Genomic DNA, 17,120 nt, shown 5'->3' with positions numbered 1-17,120 from the left:
TCCATCTTTGACTTGTTGCCTTGACATAAGATGCTTCCTTTCCCCATTTTATACCCATGCTCTTTGGCAGCTACAAGAGAGACCTTAATGGACAGTAAAAACTCTATGCTTAATTGCTGCAGGCATTAGGCTGTTAAGAAGCTAATTTATATGGAGGACTTTTAATCTCTCCTCCTTTATAGATCTTCAGAGAGAGAGAGAGAAAATGTTAAAATAGAATCTGGAAGGTGGGTTTAGCTTTAGGATAAAAGCAATTTAATGGCAGCTTTGCTGAATCTAAGATGGTGGGGGGGAGGAAAACAGCTTTGCCAAATACTTACTAGAACCTAGAGTAAAGTTTCTGGTAGAGCAGAGAGTAGATTTCCAGACAGATTAATGGACAAGGGAGTAGCATTTAACCTAAAGTGGGGATGCTGCCTTTTGTACTACTACTAGTTTTCAGGAACACAAGAAGAGCCCTGCTGGATGAGGCCAAGGCCTATCTAGTACAGTGTCCTGTTTCCCACAGTAGCCCCTTTTCATAATCAGCCCAGCAGTGCATGAGGGAGGAGGCAGAGGAGGGTATGTGTGCTATATGGTGGTGTGTATCCCCTCCCCCTCTATTTTTTGTTCAACACTGCATGTATGCATGCATATAAAATCAAGTGAACAAGGTGCACACAAGGGGAGATGGCATTTGATGCCATGCCTTGGGCCTATCCTGGACTTGAGCAATTGAGTGAGTGAGTGTGTGTGTGTGATGGAAATGAAGCTTGCCAGTTGTATCATCTTGTTACACTTACTGTTTTGGACTGTGCTGCATGCATTGCTTTGTCCCATGGGATGCTCACTAGACTCACATCCCCCACTCCCCCAGAAGTCCCCTTGTTTTGTTTAACTCAGTCATCTTCTGCAGGAGAGAGACAAAGAATTATGGGAGTTTAAAATCTCGTTTTGTAACTTGATCCAAGGTGTGTCTGAAGTGTGGGTGTGGTGAAGTGATATTTCAAAAAAGCAAGCTAGCTAACTTCCTCTCCTCTCCTCCCCTCCCCTCCCCTCCTCGCCCAACTCAAATTTGTATCCTCAGTTGGCTCTTCTGGATTATGTCCCTCTTCCTGTGAATTATTTGCATGGAACTGATGTCCTAAAAGATGACTAAGACACCTTTCTTACCCATTTTTCAGGCATGTAATTTTGATTTCATGATCGGAAATGGGTGGGACGATGCTATGGACCTGCCTGAATTAGGCCTTTAAAAAATAATTCTCTGGACACCAGATTCGGCAGATCACTGCACCAACATTGTAGGTACTTCTTCCCAGTTGGGAAGTGTGCCAGTGTAATGCATAATTAACCCTGATACTTAAGGATGCTTAATAAAGTAAAATTGTGCTGTCGAGTTGGTGTCGACTCCTGGTGACCACAGAGCCCTCTGGTTTTCTTTGGTAGAATCCAGGAGGGGTTTCCAATTGCCTTTCTCCTACACAGTATGAGATGATGCCTTTCAGCATCTTCCTATATTGCTGCTGCCCAGTATAGGTATTTCCCATATTCTGGGAAACATACCAGCGGGGATACGAACCAGCAACCTCTTGCTCGCTAGGCAAGTCATTTCCCTTCTGCGCCATTAGGTGGCTAAGGATGCTTAATAGTCCCATTTTATTTCACCTGCCTGTTCAGATCTTCAGGTGATGCTCTGCTACATGTCAACACCTTCTGAGTCTTAGTTGGAATGCACTTCGGATAGAGATTTCTCTGTGGCTGCCCCCAGCCTCTGGAGTACTTTCTTCCATAGGAAAGTCTTTCTGTCCCTTCCTTCCTTCCTGCCTGCCTTCTCTCATTTTGGCTAAGATGTGGTTCTTTCACTGGGCTTTTGGCGGTATTGGTGAACTCTATTTTTCTCTGTCTTTGGTATTTACCTGCGATTTTAATGGTTTCAGATTGGTTTTATTTTGTGTCTGCTTTATTTTATTGTGAAAAATTACTGGCTGACATCCAGACTAAGTTACTCAGTTACTCTAAGGACTACTTAACTTCAGTAGGACTCCTGTTGAGTAATTGTCAGGATGTCAACCACTGTTTAATTCAGGCATTTGCAAAAAGTGGCTTTAAAATGGAAAGATAAATAAATGACACCAATCCTTTAAAAGTTATAGTAGTACAATGGAATGAAGTTACAAATAATTCTCATTCTGCTATAAAGAGCCCTTTACCCTCAAAATATACATGGTTGCACTGTTGTACAGAGAAACACCCCTCAACTGTGGCAGGGAACCATCTTCTGTCTTGGTGAAGTATGTGATGTTACTTCCTGGGGAATCGTTTGTATTTCTTAAGCACATCAAGTCACCTACAGATTTCGGATCATGGGGTTTGCTGTTCAGTAATTGATATAACTAGGCCATTTTAACTTGTTTTCTGTATAGTATGCAGAGGAATTGGAGTATGTATTGTCTCAGCTTTATGAAGGAAACAGGCAAGTTTTGTGCTTAAATTTTTATGCTGTTGCATAAAACATATCCAGTTTTCTGATTTTTGTTTAAAAACCACTTTTTTTCCTTCTCTCCAGTGGATGAATACATCGCCATTGCAAAAGAAAAACATGGCTACAACATGGAACAGGTAACAAAGCCGTTTAAAATTGAGGTTGAGCTGAGGGCAGTGATGGGGTGGGGAAGAAGCCTTTCCAAAGCCTTGGGGACTTCTTCACTTACTATTGGTAGCACAGCAGCAGCTGTTGGGAGGGTTTTGTGGGGGTTTTAAAAAAAGTTAGTGTCTCCTCCCCCTTTTAGTTTTTCACCACTGCCTGTGGTGGTAGCAAAGCTCCTCACAGTGGTGGTCACCTGACAGGGGCCATTTTTCTTCCCTTTAATGCCCTGGATATGATGCTACGTCTCGGGCATTGTGGGACAAAAAACATGGCAGCTGCTGCCACTAAACTACAAATAGTAAGTGGAGAAACCCCCCAAACATTTTGAAATGTTTGCTGCCACCCCCACTTCTACAGCCCTAGCTGCAATTTTGGCGTGGGTGGGTGGGATGGACCAGCCCTAAATTTTAAAAATGTCCAGCTTACCAGTCTTTAACTTTCTACCACCATCTTTTATGTTGGTTCACTCTGTTTTGGCTGAACATGTGGGAGGGGCGCAGTCTTATGAGTGCATGCTAACATCAGCGTCTCATAACCCATCATTGGCATAGAGGTTTTTGACACCCGGCTTTTAGTTCACATCTCCTCTGGTGTTGACATATGGACTGAATTTACCCTGAACTCCTTGAGAGCTATCACACACAATTCGTCCTTGAGAGCAATTCACACACGATTTGGGTTTTTCATTGTGCACTGGAGTGTATCCCGATTTATATCCGGGGTTAAAAAATCCACTTTTTGCCTTGGTTTTTTTGGGAGTGCAACTTCAAACTCACAGTAAAGCCTAGCAGAAAACCCACGTTAAAGCCTGCTGTCTGGGAAAGCCCATAGTAAAGTTTCCATGGGGTAATTTTTACCATGCAGTTTGGAGGTGGTGATGATGATGATTTGGCATGTTTGATGCATTATAATACACATGCGATTTTTACATCACATCTTTCCAACAAAGGTATATAGCATTAACTTTTAAAATATATTTGTTTGTTTTATTTCTACTTTTATATCTGACTCAATCTACAGGGAGCCCAGAGTGGTCTTCATGGTTATATTAATCCTTACAACAACCTGGTGAAGTAGATAAGGCTGAGAGATAAGTGACTGGCCCAGAGTCACCCAGTGATTTCCAAGGCTGAACAGGGATTTGAACTTGGGTCTCCCTGTTCTTAGTCGAGCACTCTAACCACTATATCGTGCAAAGAGATACCTTTTAGAGTGAGAGGAGAGCTGGTCTTGTGGTAGCAAGCATGACTTTTCCCCTTAGCTAAGCAGGGTCTACCCTGGTTGCATATGAATGGGAGACTAGAATGTGAGCAATATAAGATATTCCTCTCAGGGGATGCAGCCGCTCTGGGAAGAGCAGAAGGTTTCAGAATTCCCTCCCTGGCAGCACCTCCAAGATAGGGCTGGTAGAGACTCCTGCCTGCAACCGCGGAGAAGCCACTGCCAGTCTGTGTAGACAATACTGAGCTAGATAGACTGATGGTCTGACTCAGTATATGGCAGCTTCCTATGTTCCTAAAGTGGTGATTCTCTATTTATTCATTCATTCATTCATTCAATCGATTTCTGTACTGCCCTTCCAAAAATGGCTCAGGGCAGTTTACACAGAAAAATAATAAACAAATAAGATGGAACCCTGTCCCCAAAGGGCTCACAGTCTAAAAAGAAACATCAGATAGACACCAGCAACAGTCACTGGAGGTAATGTACTGGGGGTGGATAGGGCCAGTTACTCTCCCCCTGCTAAATAAAGAGAACCGCCATGCTAAAAGGTGCCTCTTTGCCAATTTAGCAGGGGGAGAGCAACTGTCCCTATCGAGTTCCAGCACAGAATTCCTCCCGTGGCTGTTGCTGGTATCTGCGTTATGTTTCTTTTTAGAATGTGAGCCCTATGGGGACAGGGGACCATCTTATTTATGTATTATTTATTTTTCTTTGTAATCCGCTTTGAGAACTTTGGTTGAAGAGCGGTATATAAATAGCAGCAGCAACAGCTGTTGTTGTGTTTTATTTATATATATATATATATATATATATATATATATATATATATATATATAGTAGCAAATACCTCTGGAAAAAACCAACAAGATAGGAAAAGACCACAAAAGCCTTATCCCGCAATGCCTGCCCAGACAAGTACATTTGTTTTTAAATAACAAGCACTAATATGCATTGCTACACCACTTCTAGAAATTTGCTCCTGGGAGGTGTGGCTGAAAAAAACTGTTCCTCCTCCGGCTCTTCTATTTATCTACCCTTGAAAAGATTCTGAGCAAACCTTGGCCTGCTGATTTTGACAGAGAATATGTTCCCATTTAATAAAACTGTGGTACATTTCTAGGATGTCACCTAATGGCTCAGCGGGGAAGTAACTTGCCTAGGGAGCAAGAGGTTGCCGGTTCAAATCCCTGCTGGTATGTTTCCCAGAAACTATGGGAAACACCTATATCGGGCAGCAGCAATATAGGAAGATGCTGAAAGGCGTCATCTCATACTGCGTGGGAGATGGCAATGGTAAACCCCTCCTGCATTCTACCAAAGAAAACCACAGGGCTCTCTGGTCACCAGGAGTTGAAATCAACTTGACGGCACAACTTTACTTTACTTTACTTTACATTTCTAGGAGGCCTTACCACCACCTTTCTGGCAGGTAGGAGAGCAGCCATAGCTCAGTGGTTCAGTCTGCTTCAGTCTCTAGCATCTCCGCATAAGGCTGGGCAAGACCCAGAGAGCCACTTCCAGCTAGTGAGGACAGTATGGATACATGAGCTGACTTGGTATTAAGGCAGCTTCACATGTTCACATGTAGGATATTTAATTTTTTTCTTGGCTTCAACTGCTGAACCTGAAGAAGATTCATAATTATACTGTGGAGACCCAGAGACAGAGTAAATAATGGTGAGTTGTGTCTTTATTAATCAAGAGACTGTACCATGTGCAGACAACTCATAGTGCCTAGACCAAAGGTAGGCAATCTTTGACACACCAGCTGTTGAACTACAACTCCCATCATCCCCATCTTGCAGCTAGGGATGATGGGAGTTGTAGTTCAACAACAGCTGAAGTGCCAAAGCTTGCCAGTTCCAGGCCTAGACTATAAAAGCAGTGCAACAGTCTCAAATCTCACCTTTCTCACTCTCCTCTTCAACTACATCAGAACCTTAGTTATTCTCTCAGCTGCTCTGGAATATTCTGGGCTCTAATCCCAGTTCAAGTTCTAGCCCCCTTAATGGTTTATCACGATGCTAGCTTCTGAAATGGATACAATAGCTTAAATTACCATGTCAAGAATTGCCAGTAGTCTGCATACATTTCAAGCCTATAACAACAAATTACACTAAAATTACCCCATGCTTTTTTAGGTGTAGAAATATTATATTACCTTAATACTGAACAGTGTCAGGGACAAACCCTCAGATGAATCTGGGTGTCAGAGAAGCACAATGCATGTAATTTAAAGCAGATCTGAACAAATAAAGTAAAAGCTTAAATGCTGAAAATGATGCAAATAGGGAATCACATAACTTGAGCTTTTCTTATTTCAATATTCCACGAGGCACAGCCCGACTGGGAGGTTTGGAGAGGGGAAAACCCACCACTATTGTGTGAAAAGATTTTCTTACAGTGAGTCATGCTTAAGGGAATTCCAAGAAGGAAAACTCCCTAGATGTTTAGCGCTGAAAATGTAATGATGTGGAACAGAGCTGTGGGGTCATGAATACATTTGCAGATGTTAAGCTGCAAAGTTTTGAAGTGAGAACTTTGGACCTATTTTAAAAAAGGGCGGGGGGGGGAGCCTTTTTGCATAATGAAATGGGAAGAGATCGGGGAGAGGGAAACCCCAGTGCCAAAGTTAGCATTCTCAGTTTGAATGGTCTGAGTGAAAGTTTTCGCTGGGCAGTGAGGAGATGGAATGACTAGAAATTACTGCAGAATAAGAGGTGGCTTTCTGTTTTGCATAGCGGGGAGCTTATTCTGTTGTATTTTACCTGGTGGATTGAAGATAATCTACTTGCTGGTACAGAGGGGTGGTGTGTTTTTTTCTGTTTTGTTTTTAAAGCAGGGGACATGATTGAGGTTTATAAAGTTAGGCCTGGGGTGCAGAAAGTTGATAGAGATATCTCCTCCCTCTTTCATAATAGAAGAATGCAGAATCATCCACTGAAACTGATTGGCAGTAGATGCAGGACAGACAAAAGACATTACTTGAAACTAGCTTAACCTGTGCAGAGCATCTGCGTGCTAGTACCTGATTGCTCCCCTCACCCCCTGCCACAGCAGCCCCCCTCACCCCAAAGATCTCTCCACCCTCCCCTGAGCCGCACTCCTGCTCCTGCTCCTCCTCCATCTTGCTGCTTCCATCCCCCTCACCTCTCTTGGTCGCGGCTGCAGTGTTGATGGTGCCTATTGGCCAAGCTGCAGCCTCCTATCCCCGGGGACCTCCCCACAGGAGCAGCAGCACTGGTTGACAGGGCCCTTCATCCCTGCTGCCACCACCATGGCCACTGACAGGCCTGGGCCCATCCCTTGCCTGCCTGCCTCCCTCTGACAGTGGCCTTGGTAGCCCCAAACAGCAGCAGTGGTTGACTGGGCCCTTCCTTGCTGCCATGGCTGCTCATTCTCCTCAGGCTGCTTACAGGCTCAGGCCTGTCCCTCGCCCTTGTCTCTCTTCTCCTCCCTTCTTTATCTCTCTTTTTCTCTCCTCCACTCACTCTTCCCCACTCTTTCGTCCCCCTCCCTTCATGTTATTTCTCTCTCCCCCCTTCTCTTCCTGATTTAACAGATGTTGTTCATCTTGTTCCTCATCTAATTCACACAACGGCAGCCTCCTTCTCCTGAAGGGGCTCTTTCCTCCCTCACGATCCCTCTCTTCACAGACCCCTGCCTGCTATCCTTTTAGACAGATAGACAGACAGAATCCTCTCCTCTACAATCAAGAACATCTTCTGACCTGTAACAGTTGCATTCCAACTGACCTTAATCATCACAGGCTCCTCCTCCTTATCTGCATATAGAATCCCCAGTGCCCAATCACCATGGTGCTTCTGCTCTCACAGGCTCCTTCTCCCTATCTGCATATGGAATCCCCACTGCCCAGTCAGGTGCTTCTGCTTGCGAACTCTCGCAAGAGCTGCCATGCAGGAGATTAGCCATGGGTATGCCTTAAAGAATTAAATATATAGAACATGATGCATAATTTGAAGTATAAAATTCACCATAAGATGCCGCGATGGCTGCCTGTGTTCAGAGGCGGTATGCCAGCTGCTTGAGAACAACAGTGGTAGAGAGAGATTGCTTCCCAGAGACCTAGGAACAAAGGAAGTTGCCTTATGCCGAGTCAGACCATTGTCTATCTAGCTCAGTATTGTCTACACTGACTGGCAGCAGCTCCAAGGTTTCAAGCAGGAGTCTTTCCCAGCCCTACCTGCAGATGCCGGGGATTGAACCCGGGACCTTCTGCATGCAAAGTACATGCTCTACCACTGAGATGCTTCCCACTGCCAATGTAGGAAGCAGGATGCTAGGCTTGATGGATCTTTCATTTGGTCCAGGAAGGCTCTTATGTTCTTATATCCCTCTGTGCAGGGATTGTTCTACAGCCAACAAACTGTTGGCACAGCACCAGCATTTAGTGGAGGGAGGGCATTCCAGACATCATTTGTGAAACACAAAGTAGTGTGCTGAATCCGCCTGGCATTTCTCTTAATACATTAGGGGAAATATTGCTATCCGTACTGGGAAGTAGTGCAAATCTGTGACTCGCTCTCTGGGCTTATATCTGTGGCCATCAGCTCTGAAGATTTTGAAGAGCTTTTATTCTCTTCCCACAAGTGTGTTTAGGATCTTCTGCATTTTCAGAGAATGTCAATCATTTTACAATAAAATTAAGAAGATATAAGGACTTATTTGTATACTGTATTCCACTGCTTATTTGTATATTTAACAGCTCGTGCAAGTGGACTACTTATGTGTGCAGAAAGTTGCTTAGTACTTTTGACTTCTCAGAGGCTTTTGTATTCTTGGAGAAGATGGGAAAAGCTGTGTAACTACTTGGGGATGGAATTGCAGCTAAGCAATTAAAACAGGAATTCCACAGGTCACTTCAGATGCATTTCTGACCCTTCCAAACTATGGTTTGGACCAGGGATTAACGCCTTTGGGTCCCTAGACATTGGACTACAACTCCAATAATCCACAGTCAAAACCCATTGTGGCTGGTGATGATGGGAGTTATAGTCCAACAAAATTTGGTGACCCAAGGTTGAAAACTCCTGGTTTGGAGGGTCTTCCACGCCTTTGTGCACTCCAGTTCCCCCCTTTCTTCTGAGTTTGTGGCAAACTATAATGTGCTTTTTATATCTGAACTGGTCAAACTTTGTGTAAACCATGGTTTGCTCACTTACCAGAATTACAAACCACATGTAAACTCCTCTAGTTTGCTATCACCGGTAATCCCAAAGTAAGGGATGGGATCTGGAGGAGGACGTGTGCAGGCACAAAGCTTGTTCACTTAGCATGGTTTGACATTACATCTGCACTGACTCTATATGCTAATGGAGCACCTGCAGGCTCCTTGCTGCAGTGGCTCTAGCTGTGTGTCTCCTAATCAGTAAGAATACAATAAATAGAAATGCTATAGAGCAGGCATTTCACATCTGAAATGGGTCCAACTACTAGGGTCACCCTAATGCATTGATGACCTAGATGTAAGAGTAGAATCATTGCTTTAAAAACAAACAAACATGAAAACTGTCAATTTTTGTTCATAGTGGGTCTAATTGGGGTCTAATAAGGGTTGCTGCCCACTTGACGAGATCATCTGAGGGGGCTCTGCTCCGGGTGCTGACAATGAGGGAGGCTCGGTTATTGTGCATGCGGGACAGGGCCTTCTCTGTTGCTGCCCCCAGACTTTGGAATGCTCTCCCAGTGGCCATTCGCTCCTCAGACTCCATCACAGTTTTAAGAAAGGTTGTTAAATCTTGGCTTTTTATCTAGGCCTTTACGTGATTGTTTTATTGCTGCTTCTGTGTATTTTTATCCATGCACAGTTTTTGTGTTTGTATTTTATATATTTTAAATCAGATTTGTTTCATATTTTTAGCCTAATACTTTTAACTGTTATTTTTATTATGTTTTTTAACTTTTGTAAACTGCCTTGGGATTGTTTTTAATGAAAGGTGGTATATAAATTTAACAATAAAAATAAATAAATAATTCTTATCTCCATGTATCATACTGTCATTTCTCCCCTTCCCTCCTCCAGGCTCTTGGGATGCTCTTCTGGCATAAGCATAACATTGAGAAATCTCTGGCTGATCTACCAAACTTTACCCCCTTCCCAGATGAATGGACGGTTGAAGACAAGGTCTTGTTTGAACAGGCTTTCAGTTTCCATGGGAAAACATTTCACCGAATCCAGCAGATGGTAAGGAATAACTGAGGCCGTAGATGTGAGAGGCCCCACTTAAAAGTGAGGGAGGAATTTGCAATCTTAGATGGCTTGGATTCTCTGTAATAGCTCTCCCTTTGGTCTGATTTGACTAGGATGCTATAGGCATCTTGTAAGGAAAAAGGATTAGCTTATAAAAACTTTATTCCTTTAAAAAATAGCTCTGTTAATATTTACGTGGAAAAACAAAAACAAATATGAAACACAGCCAATACAATAACAATGGTCTGAAGACCATTGGGTGAGATTATGCTGGAGAAAAAGGTGATGTTCTGAGAATGCACCTCTTAATTCCACGGAATGCAATCAGACACCATTAAGTCACTACTCACATTTGACATAAATATCTGTATAAACAGTCTAAGTTGCCATGTAATTATCCAGTTGATGCTGCTTGTGGTATGCATCAAATTGGGAGACTAAGCCCTATTCACACATTGTGTTCCAACACTCATGTGATGATGATAACGACAACAACAAATATTTATATACCGCTTTTCAACAAAAGTCCTCAAAGTGGCTTACAAATAAAAATAAAAATAAAGGTGGATCTGTAATCTGTATACAGTGTTCAAAGGAACAGATCCATATGTAGATGCAGTTATTTACATGTTTTGTTGAATGCAAGTACAGTCCCTGTCTGTATCCTGCATTTGAAGGGCTGATATCTAGGTTCACGTTTAAAATCAAGACATGTACAATTATTAACACAAAAATATCTACATGTGTACAGACGTCTGAGTGCAGGTACAATGCAATGCCTGACTAGGTCTAGTGACTTAGATCTGGTCCTCCATCCAGTGGAGGTCCAACCATAAAACTGGCAACTGATGTGGCATTGAGTATTCACCCTCTTGGTGGCCAGATGATGGGCTCCATGCTGTTAGACTGTATTCTATCTAATTATTCATATGTGAAAAATTTAGCAAGGTTTATAAGACTAAGTTTATTTTATGGTGGATTTTGGAGGGGAGCCAAAGTGAAGGTGATAGAAACATGACAGTTTTTAGCATCTGCTTCAATAGAATTTTAATTCTGTGTCTTCGTATAAATTTTTCTTTTGCAGCAATAATTTAATATTGGCTGTGAGAGAGACCACCCAAAGTGCATTCCTTCTCCCCCAAATCTGTCTGCTTGCTTTTCCATGAGGGTTTTCTTAATGAGCAGAAATGTTTTATATGTATATCCACTGGAGATTAAGGGTCACACTAAAAGCTGTGTGCTGTTAATTAGCAGAAGTAACAGCTGTAACTAATTTTTTCCGCAAAAGCTTTTAGCTTAAATCCCCAACTTGTCACTTTCTTTTTTCAGTTCTGCTTCTTAGTTAAAGTTTTCTAAGGTCAGGACTAAATGCTGAGAGATCCAACATTCTTGGCTGACCACAGTTGCCAAGTTAAAATTGTGGTTGCTGACGTGACTTGAGACATGTTATGTGGTGGCCAAGAAGCCCCCTCTTTCCTTGCTCCAGAGCAGAAATGGGTGGCGAGACACTTGCCTATTGGGCTGTTGCTTGACTGAGCAACTCTTGGCAATGTGATCAAGCAACGGCCACCATTACCGCACTACAAAACCCACTACAAATACACTACCGATACACTACTCCGCTCTCTAACCATTGCCAAGGAGGAGATTGAGACTCGTTAACCAGTTGCCTCCCTTCCTTCCATGGAAAAAGTGAGAAAGAGCCAGGAAGGGAGTGGGTGGCAAGGGTGAGCAAAATTCTGATTCTCCACCATCAACTTCTCGAATGTGTGTCTGCATATATGTCACCGACACACCACCAGCTTTGACAGCTGCGGGGTGGTGGTGGTGGTAGGGTATCCAGCCTTGGTTCAGAAACAAAAAGCCCATTTATAACATAGTCTCCTATAGGGAAACAGGTTCTGAGTTTAGAGTTAAATTAAGATAGTTTTCAGGAACCAGTTGTGTTGTAAGTCTGAGGACTTCCTGTATTTCCTTGACTTCTGAATTAGCAAATTGTGGTTAGCACTAGGGATGTGCATGGAACTGGCGCCTGTTCGTCCATAGGCCGGTGGGGGGATAACTTTAAGGGCGGGGGAGGTTGCTCTTACCCCTCCCGCCACATTTTCCCCACTGGCACTGTGTATTCAAATGGTCTGGCAGGGCGGCAGCGTACCTCCCTGCTGCCCCGTTTGGTTCCTTGGACCGGAAGTTCCCGGTGCGCATAACGTGTGCATGCGGCGTGCACACGACACACGCACCGCAAACTTCTGGTGGACATGCGTACAACGTGCGCATGCGCACCAGGAACTTCCAGTCCGAGGAAGCAAACGGGGCAGCCGGGAGGCATGCTGCCGCCCCTCTGGAACATGTGAATACACAGTGCCAGTGGGGAAAATGTGGTGGGAAGAGTAAGAGCAACCTCCCCCGCCCTTAAAGTTATCCCCACCACCACCTTTGGACCGACAGGTGCCAGTTCCGTGCACATCCCTAGTGCTAACCACAATTTGCTAATTCAGAAGTCAAGGAAATCCTCCTCCCACCGCTTACAACACAACTGGTTCCTGAAAACTATCTTAATCCTCACACCCCCAACCTTCGAACCAGCTCAAACACCGGTCCACAGAACCGGTTCAGTGCTCCTAGAATGGAGTGCCAAACAGTTCCGTGCACTTCCCTAGTTAGCACTTGCCCTCCAAACCAAATCTGAAAACTATGATTTGATGGCATGGCAAATTAGAGCTAGTTCTAATCTGCTGAGCCCAGATCACACACAGCGAGTGTATAGATGCTGTGCTTATTTACAAATAGCATCAGAGGTGAGGCTGGGCTGGGTGCTTGGCAATGGACTAAGGGGCAGGAACGGCCTGTTCTGTCATACATTAATAGGGACATCGTCTTATGGTCAGTGACAGGCTTATGCCTAAATGTGCAAATGTAAATGTATTGAAGGTTGTGAGTACATTTTAAAAAAAAAATGGAGAGAGAGCTCCTTAATTGCAAATTGCTTTTTCTAAAGCATGGCTTGTCAAGCAGCAAAAGCAGAACAATAGATAATGTAATTAGTATTTTAAGTGAGAATACAACATAGCTGACGGTGGTGGTGGTGGGGCAAAAACCACAAAAACTTGAAAATTAAAGTCTTGCATTGTGAAATCCATGCAGGCTGTGAGGTCAGCCTCTCCCTCTGAAAGCTTACAATACTAGAGTATTTGAAGTATTATTAAGTGATTAACAAATGTTGCCTTTTGGGATTTAAGTCGCTTGCTGTTGGTATAAAAGAGCACCATCTCTGCAAGGGCACGAAGATGACAGTTGAACTGCACCCTGTTTCTGGAATGGCATCCAGATGAGGAGCTGCCAGGCATTTGTGTGTTGGTGCTTTGCTTTCTGTTCCTGGTTCAAATATTACTACAAATATTTATTTGTTTACTGCTTTTCAACAAACATTTCCAAAGCGGTTTACATAGAGAAATAATAAATACGTAAATAAGATGGATCCCTGTCTCCAAAGGACCACAATCTAAAAAGATACGCAAGATAGATACCAGCAACAGTCGCTGGAGTGTTGTTTGTTTGTTTGTTTGTTTGTTTAACAAACTTTCTTCTCTGGGCGGTTAACAATAGTATAAAACAAGGTAAAACATATACAAAAACTTAAAACAATTTAACAATTTTATAATCACCACAAATTAAAACCTTGCTTGGGTGAAGAGGTGGGTTTTCAAATGCTTTTTAAATTTTTTCAGAGATGGGGAGGATTGTATCACAGTAGGGAGCGCATTCCACAGTCTCGGGCAGCAACTTTGAAAGCCCGTCCCCGTGTAGCCATCAGCCAAACTGGCGGCAACTGGAGGCGGATCTCTCCAGACGACCTCAATGGGTGGTGGGGTTCATAATGAAGACGTTCTCTTAGATACCCAGGGCCTAAGCCATTTAGGGCTTTATAAGTTATAACTAGCACTTTGTATTTTGCTCGGAAGCCTATTGGCAGCCAGTGTAACTCTTATCAGCAAAGGAGTGATGTGGTCTCTCCGAGATGACCCAGAGACCAACCTGGCTGCTGCATTCTGTACCAACTGAAGCTTCCATACTACATACAAAGGCAGCCCCATATAGAGTGCATTGCAGAAGTCAAGTCTGGAGGTCACCAACATATATACCACTGTTTTGAGGTCGTTCATCTCAAGAAACGGCTGAAGCTGATAGAAAACCCCTCTGGCCACTGCCTCAACCTGAGATACCAGGGAGAGATGTGGATCCAGAAGTACTCCCAGACTGCGAACCTGTTCCTTTTGGGGAAGTGTGACTCCATCTAGAACAGGGAGACAATACACAATAAGTACCTCAGTTTATTCTCCCTCATCCAGCCCATTACTGCTTCCAGGCAAGCATTTAGGGAAGTTATGCCATCTCCTGAAGAAGCTGACATGGAGAAGTAGATCTGGGGATGGAGAGGGCCTGTTGTTCTCCGCCTGCTAAATAAAGAGAATCACCACTTTTAAAAGGCGCCTCTTTTGCCCAGTTAGCAGGGGATAAGGATACCCATTGTTCCCAAGCAACCCAAGATTGGGGTCTTGTTCTAGATTATCCTCTGAGAGCGGCAGCATGCTCTGTTGATAATTGAACCGATATTTTTATTTCTATTTCTGATATTTCTACCTCCCCTTAGTGGGATAGCTAAGGCAGCTAAGAACCATTAAAGCAGGATTCTTTATTGCAAGATCCGGGAGCCCGTGGTCATGCCTATCCCTATGTGTGGCTCCCTGATTAATTGTTTATTAGGCTTGTGTGAAGCCAAATTAGGCCAAATGCTCCACACAGCCCCCTGATACCTCACAGAGGTGACCATTCTCACGAGGTACTGAGTTTTGCCCAGCGCTGATGAGTTCCTTTAAGAGAAACCGAGCCGTCTGCCAACGGAATGTGTGCATGGAGCTCTGGGAAGTCTAGTCCTTCCCCGGGCTTTACCTGTTCAGCTCTATAGAGTAAGTGCTGTAAAGGACTAGACTTCCCAGTGCTCCATGCATGCTTTCCAGGCATGTGATGGGGCTTAACTGGACTCAATTTCTTTTAAGGGCCTGCTTGGGTCTGGGAAAAGCACAGCACTGTGCAGAGGTCAGGGCAACAGGAAATGACCCTCCCACTGAAGGATGCCTGCCAAAGTGGCCTCCATTTGAAAAAGAGAGAAGATAACTGCAGCAAACCATAAAACACAATAAAGTAGAATAAAAATGATCATGACTAATATACAAGCCAATTGCAATAACTTTCAAAAGTAATAATCAGATATTGATTTAAAAGCAATGGCTGACATCCCAACAAGGCACTTATGGATGAACATTGCACAAGCACAAAGCTGTTGCACTAGCTACCTGTAGTTGTGCTAAGTCTGGAGCTTGTGTTCCAGGCTAACATTGTGCCACTGCAAGATGTTGTGCAACTGCGGTACACTTCATTTGTTCTAAAGGGAACCTTCATGAAAGAGTACTATACCACAGTTCCACAAATTCTCTTTTTTGCACAACTGTGCAGTCTTCTAGGTACTATACCACAGTTCCACAAATTCTCTTTTTTGCACAACTGTGCAGTCTTCTAGGTCAACGTCATTCATGACACAAGCGCTTCACTTGTCAGATATGTTTGTTCGGTCATTGACCAGCAAACTTCACTTGTCAGGATATTGGCCAGTGTCCAGAAGATGTCCACTGAAATAGAACAATCTGTATTGCCCATCCAAAAAAAAAGCAGCAGTAGAGAGGCTGTCCCAGATTCTACATAGCACAATCAAAAAGGCCCTATCTCTTGTCACATCTGCCATATCTCCACTGACGAGGAACTCTGAGATGGTTCTTGAGATACTCTCATCCCAAGCTATTTAGGGCTTTTGAGATTAAAACATGGTGACGACCAGCTTCTGCTCACAGTGGGTCATGGCTCTGTCCTTGACAAACTCTACTGTCCAATTTGAAATATTCACAAGATGTGGCATGTCTCAGAGATCTGAATTTTCTGTGTTCCTCCAGCTGCCTGACAAGTCGATAGCAAGCTTGGTGAAGTTCTACTACTCCTGGAAAAAGACCAGAACTAAAACAAGTGTCATGGATCGTCATGCTCGGAAGCAGAAAAGGGAAAGGGAGGAAAGGTAAACCTGCAAATAGGATTTCAATATGGACAATTAACTGAAGGGTCGCTTGAATTTCATTGGGTTCAGTTATTTTTTGCATAAGTGAATGTGGACCATATATGATGTTTGTACAAGCACATTTTAATCATGTAACATCTCAATGCAAGATGAATGTAATGTGAAAATGTTTACTGTAGATATTCTGTGGGACACATCACACAACTAGATTATTGCAACACAGCATTGTTCATAAAACTTCATAGTAGTAAAAAAAAAAAAAGTTCAACTAGCAGTGCTGTGAAAACTAAAGTACACTCCTTGGGCATTGAGTTCCAAAATAAGGGATTGGGGTGAGTTGTTAACTTTAAAGGTATTGCTAATTTCTGTTGCACGTGAATAGAAGTCTGATATGTTTAAAGTATCAGACTTATAATACTCAAAAAAATACTTAGAAGAGCTGAATTTGCAAACTATTGACATTCCAGGAAAGAATGCCATCCTCCTCCTTTTCAGTTTGTTCCCCCTTAGCTGATGATTTTTAAATCTTCTGCATCTTGCAGTTTGCTTTCTTCCACCAGACAAGAGAGAGTTACTTTGTAACCATGGGCGGGTTCAGACAGCACAAGGCACCTTGGTTAAACCCAGGCTCAGTGCAAGAGCTTCAGGAACATGCACTTCCCCCGTCCTATGGTGGTAAGAGGACCTGAGGAAGCTAAGGAAGGGTCATAATAAGTTGGCGTGCAACTACAGAACCTAATGAAACAGTAAGGAGAAAGGTCAAAGGTGGGATATCAGAGACTTCAAATATTTTAAAGAGCCTCAGATCTTATTTATGGGGAGACCTAAACACTGTGCCATTTCCAAGTACCTTTGTAGGATGGACCTAATGGAGAACTGAGCACGGCAATTGTGTGTATATAAAGGTAAAGTTGTGTTGTCGAGTTGGTGCT

The 17,120-nt window shown here is 43.4% G+C and overlaps 1 protein-coding gene across 4 annotated transcripts in view; it reads left to right on the top strand.

The window, feature by feature from the left end:
• The window catches only part of RCOR1 (REST corepressor 1), a 187,665-nt gene that overhangs the window by 126,293 nt on the left and 44,252 nt on the right, over positions 1–17,120 (top strand). For all 4 annotated transcript variants that reach the window (XM_053277325.1, XM_053277316.1, XM_053277308.1 and 1 more), the window contains 3 exons: positions 2,549–2,601; positions 9,897–10,058; positions 16,070–16,188. In XM_053277325.1, coding sequence (XP_053133300.1) covers positions 2,549–2,601; positions 9,897–10,058; positions 16,070–16,188 — 334 coding nt within the window. The remainder of the gene's footprint in view (positions 1–2,548; positions 2,602–9,896; positions 10,059–16,069; positions 16,189–17,120) is intronic.

Source organism: Hemicordylus capensis, chromosome 1 (assembly GCF_027244095.1).
Source record: "Hemicordylus capensis ecotype Gifberg chromosome 1, rHemCap1.1.pri, whole genome shotgun sequence".
In the NCBI taxonomy this organism is placed as follows: domain Eukaryota; kingdom Metazoa; phylum Chordata; class Lepidosauria; order Squamata; family Cordylidae; genus Hemicordylus; species Hemicordylus capensis.
Note: the sequence above shows the minus strand (reverse complement) of the source record. Positions and strands in the feature narration are given on the sequence as shown.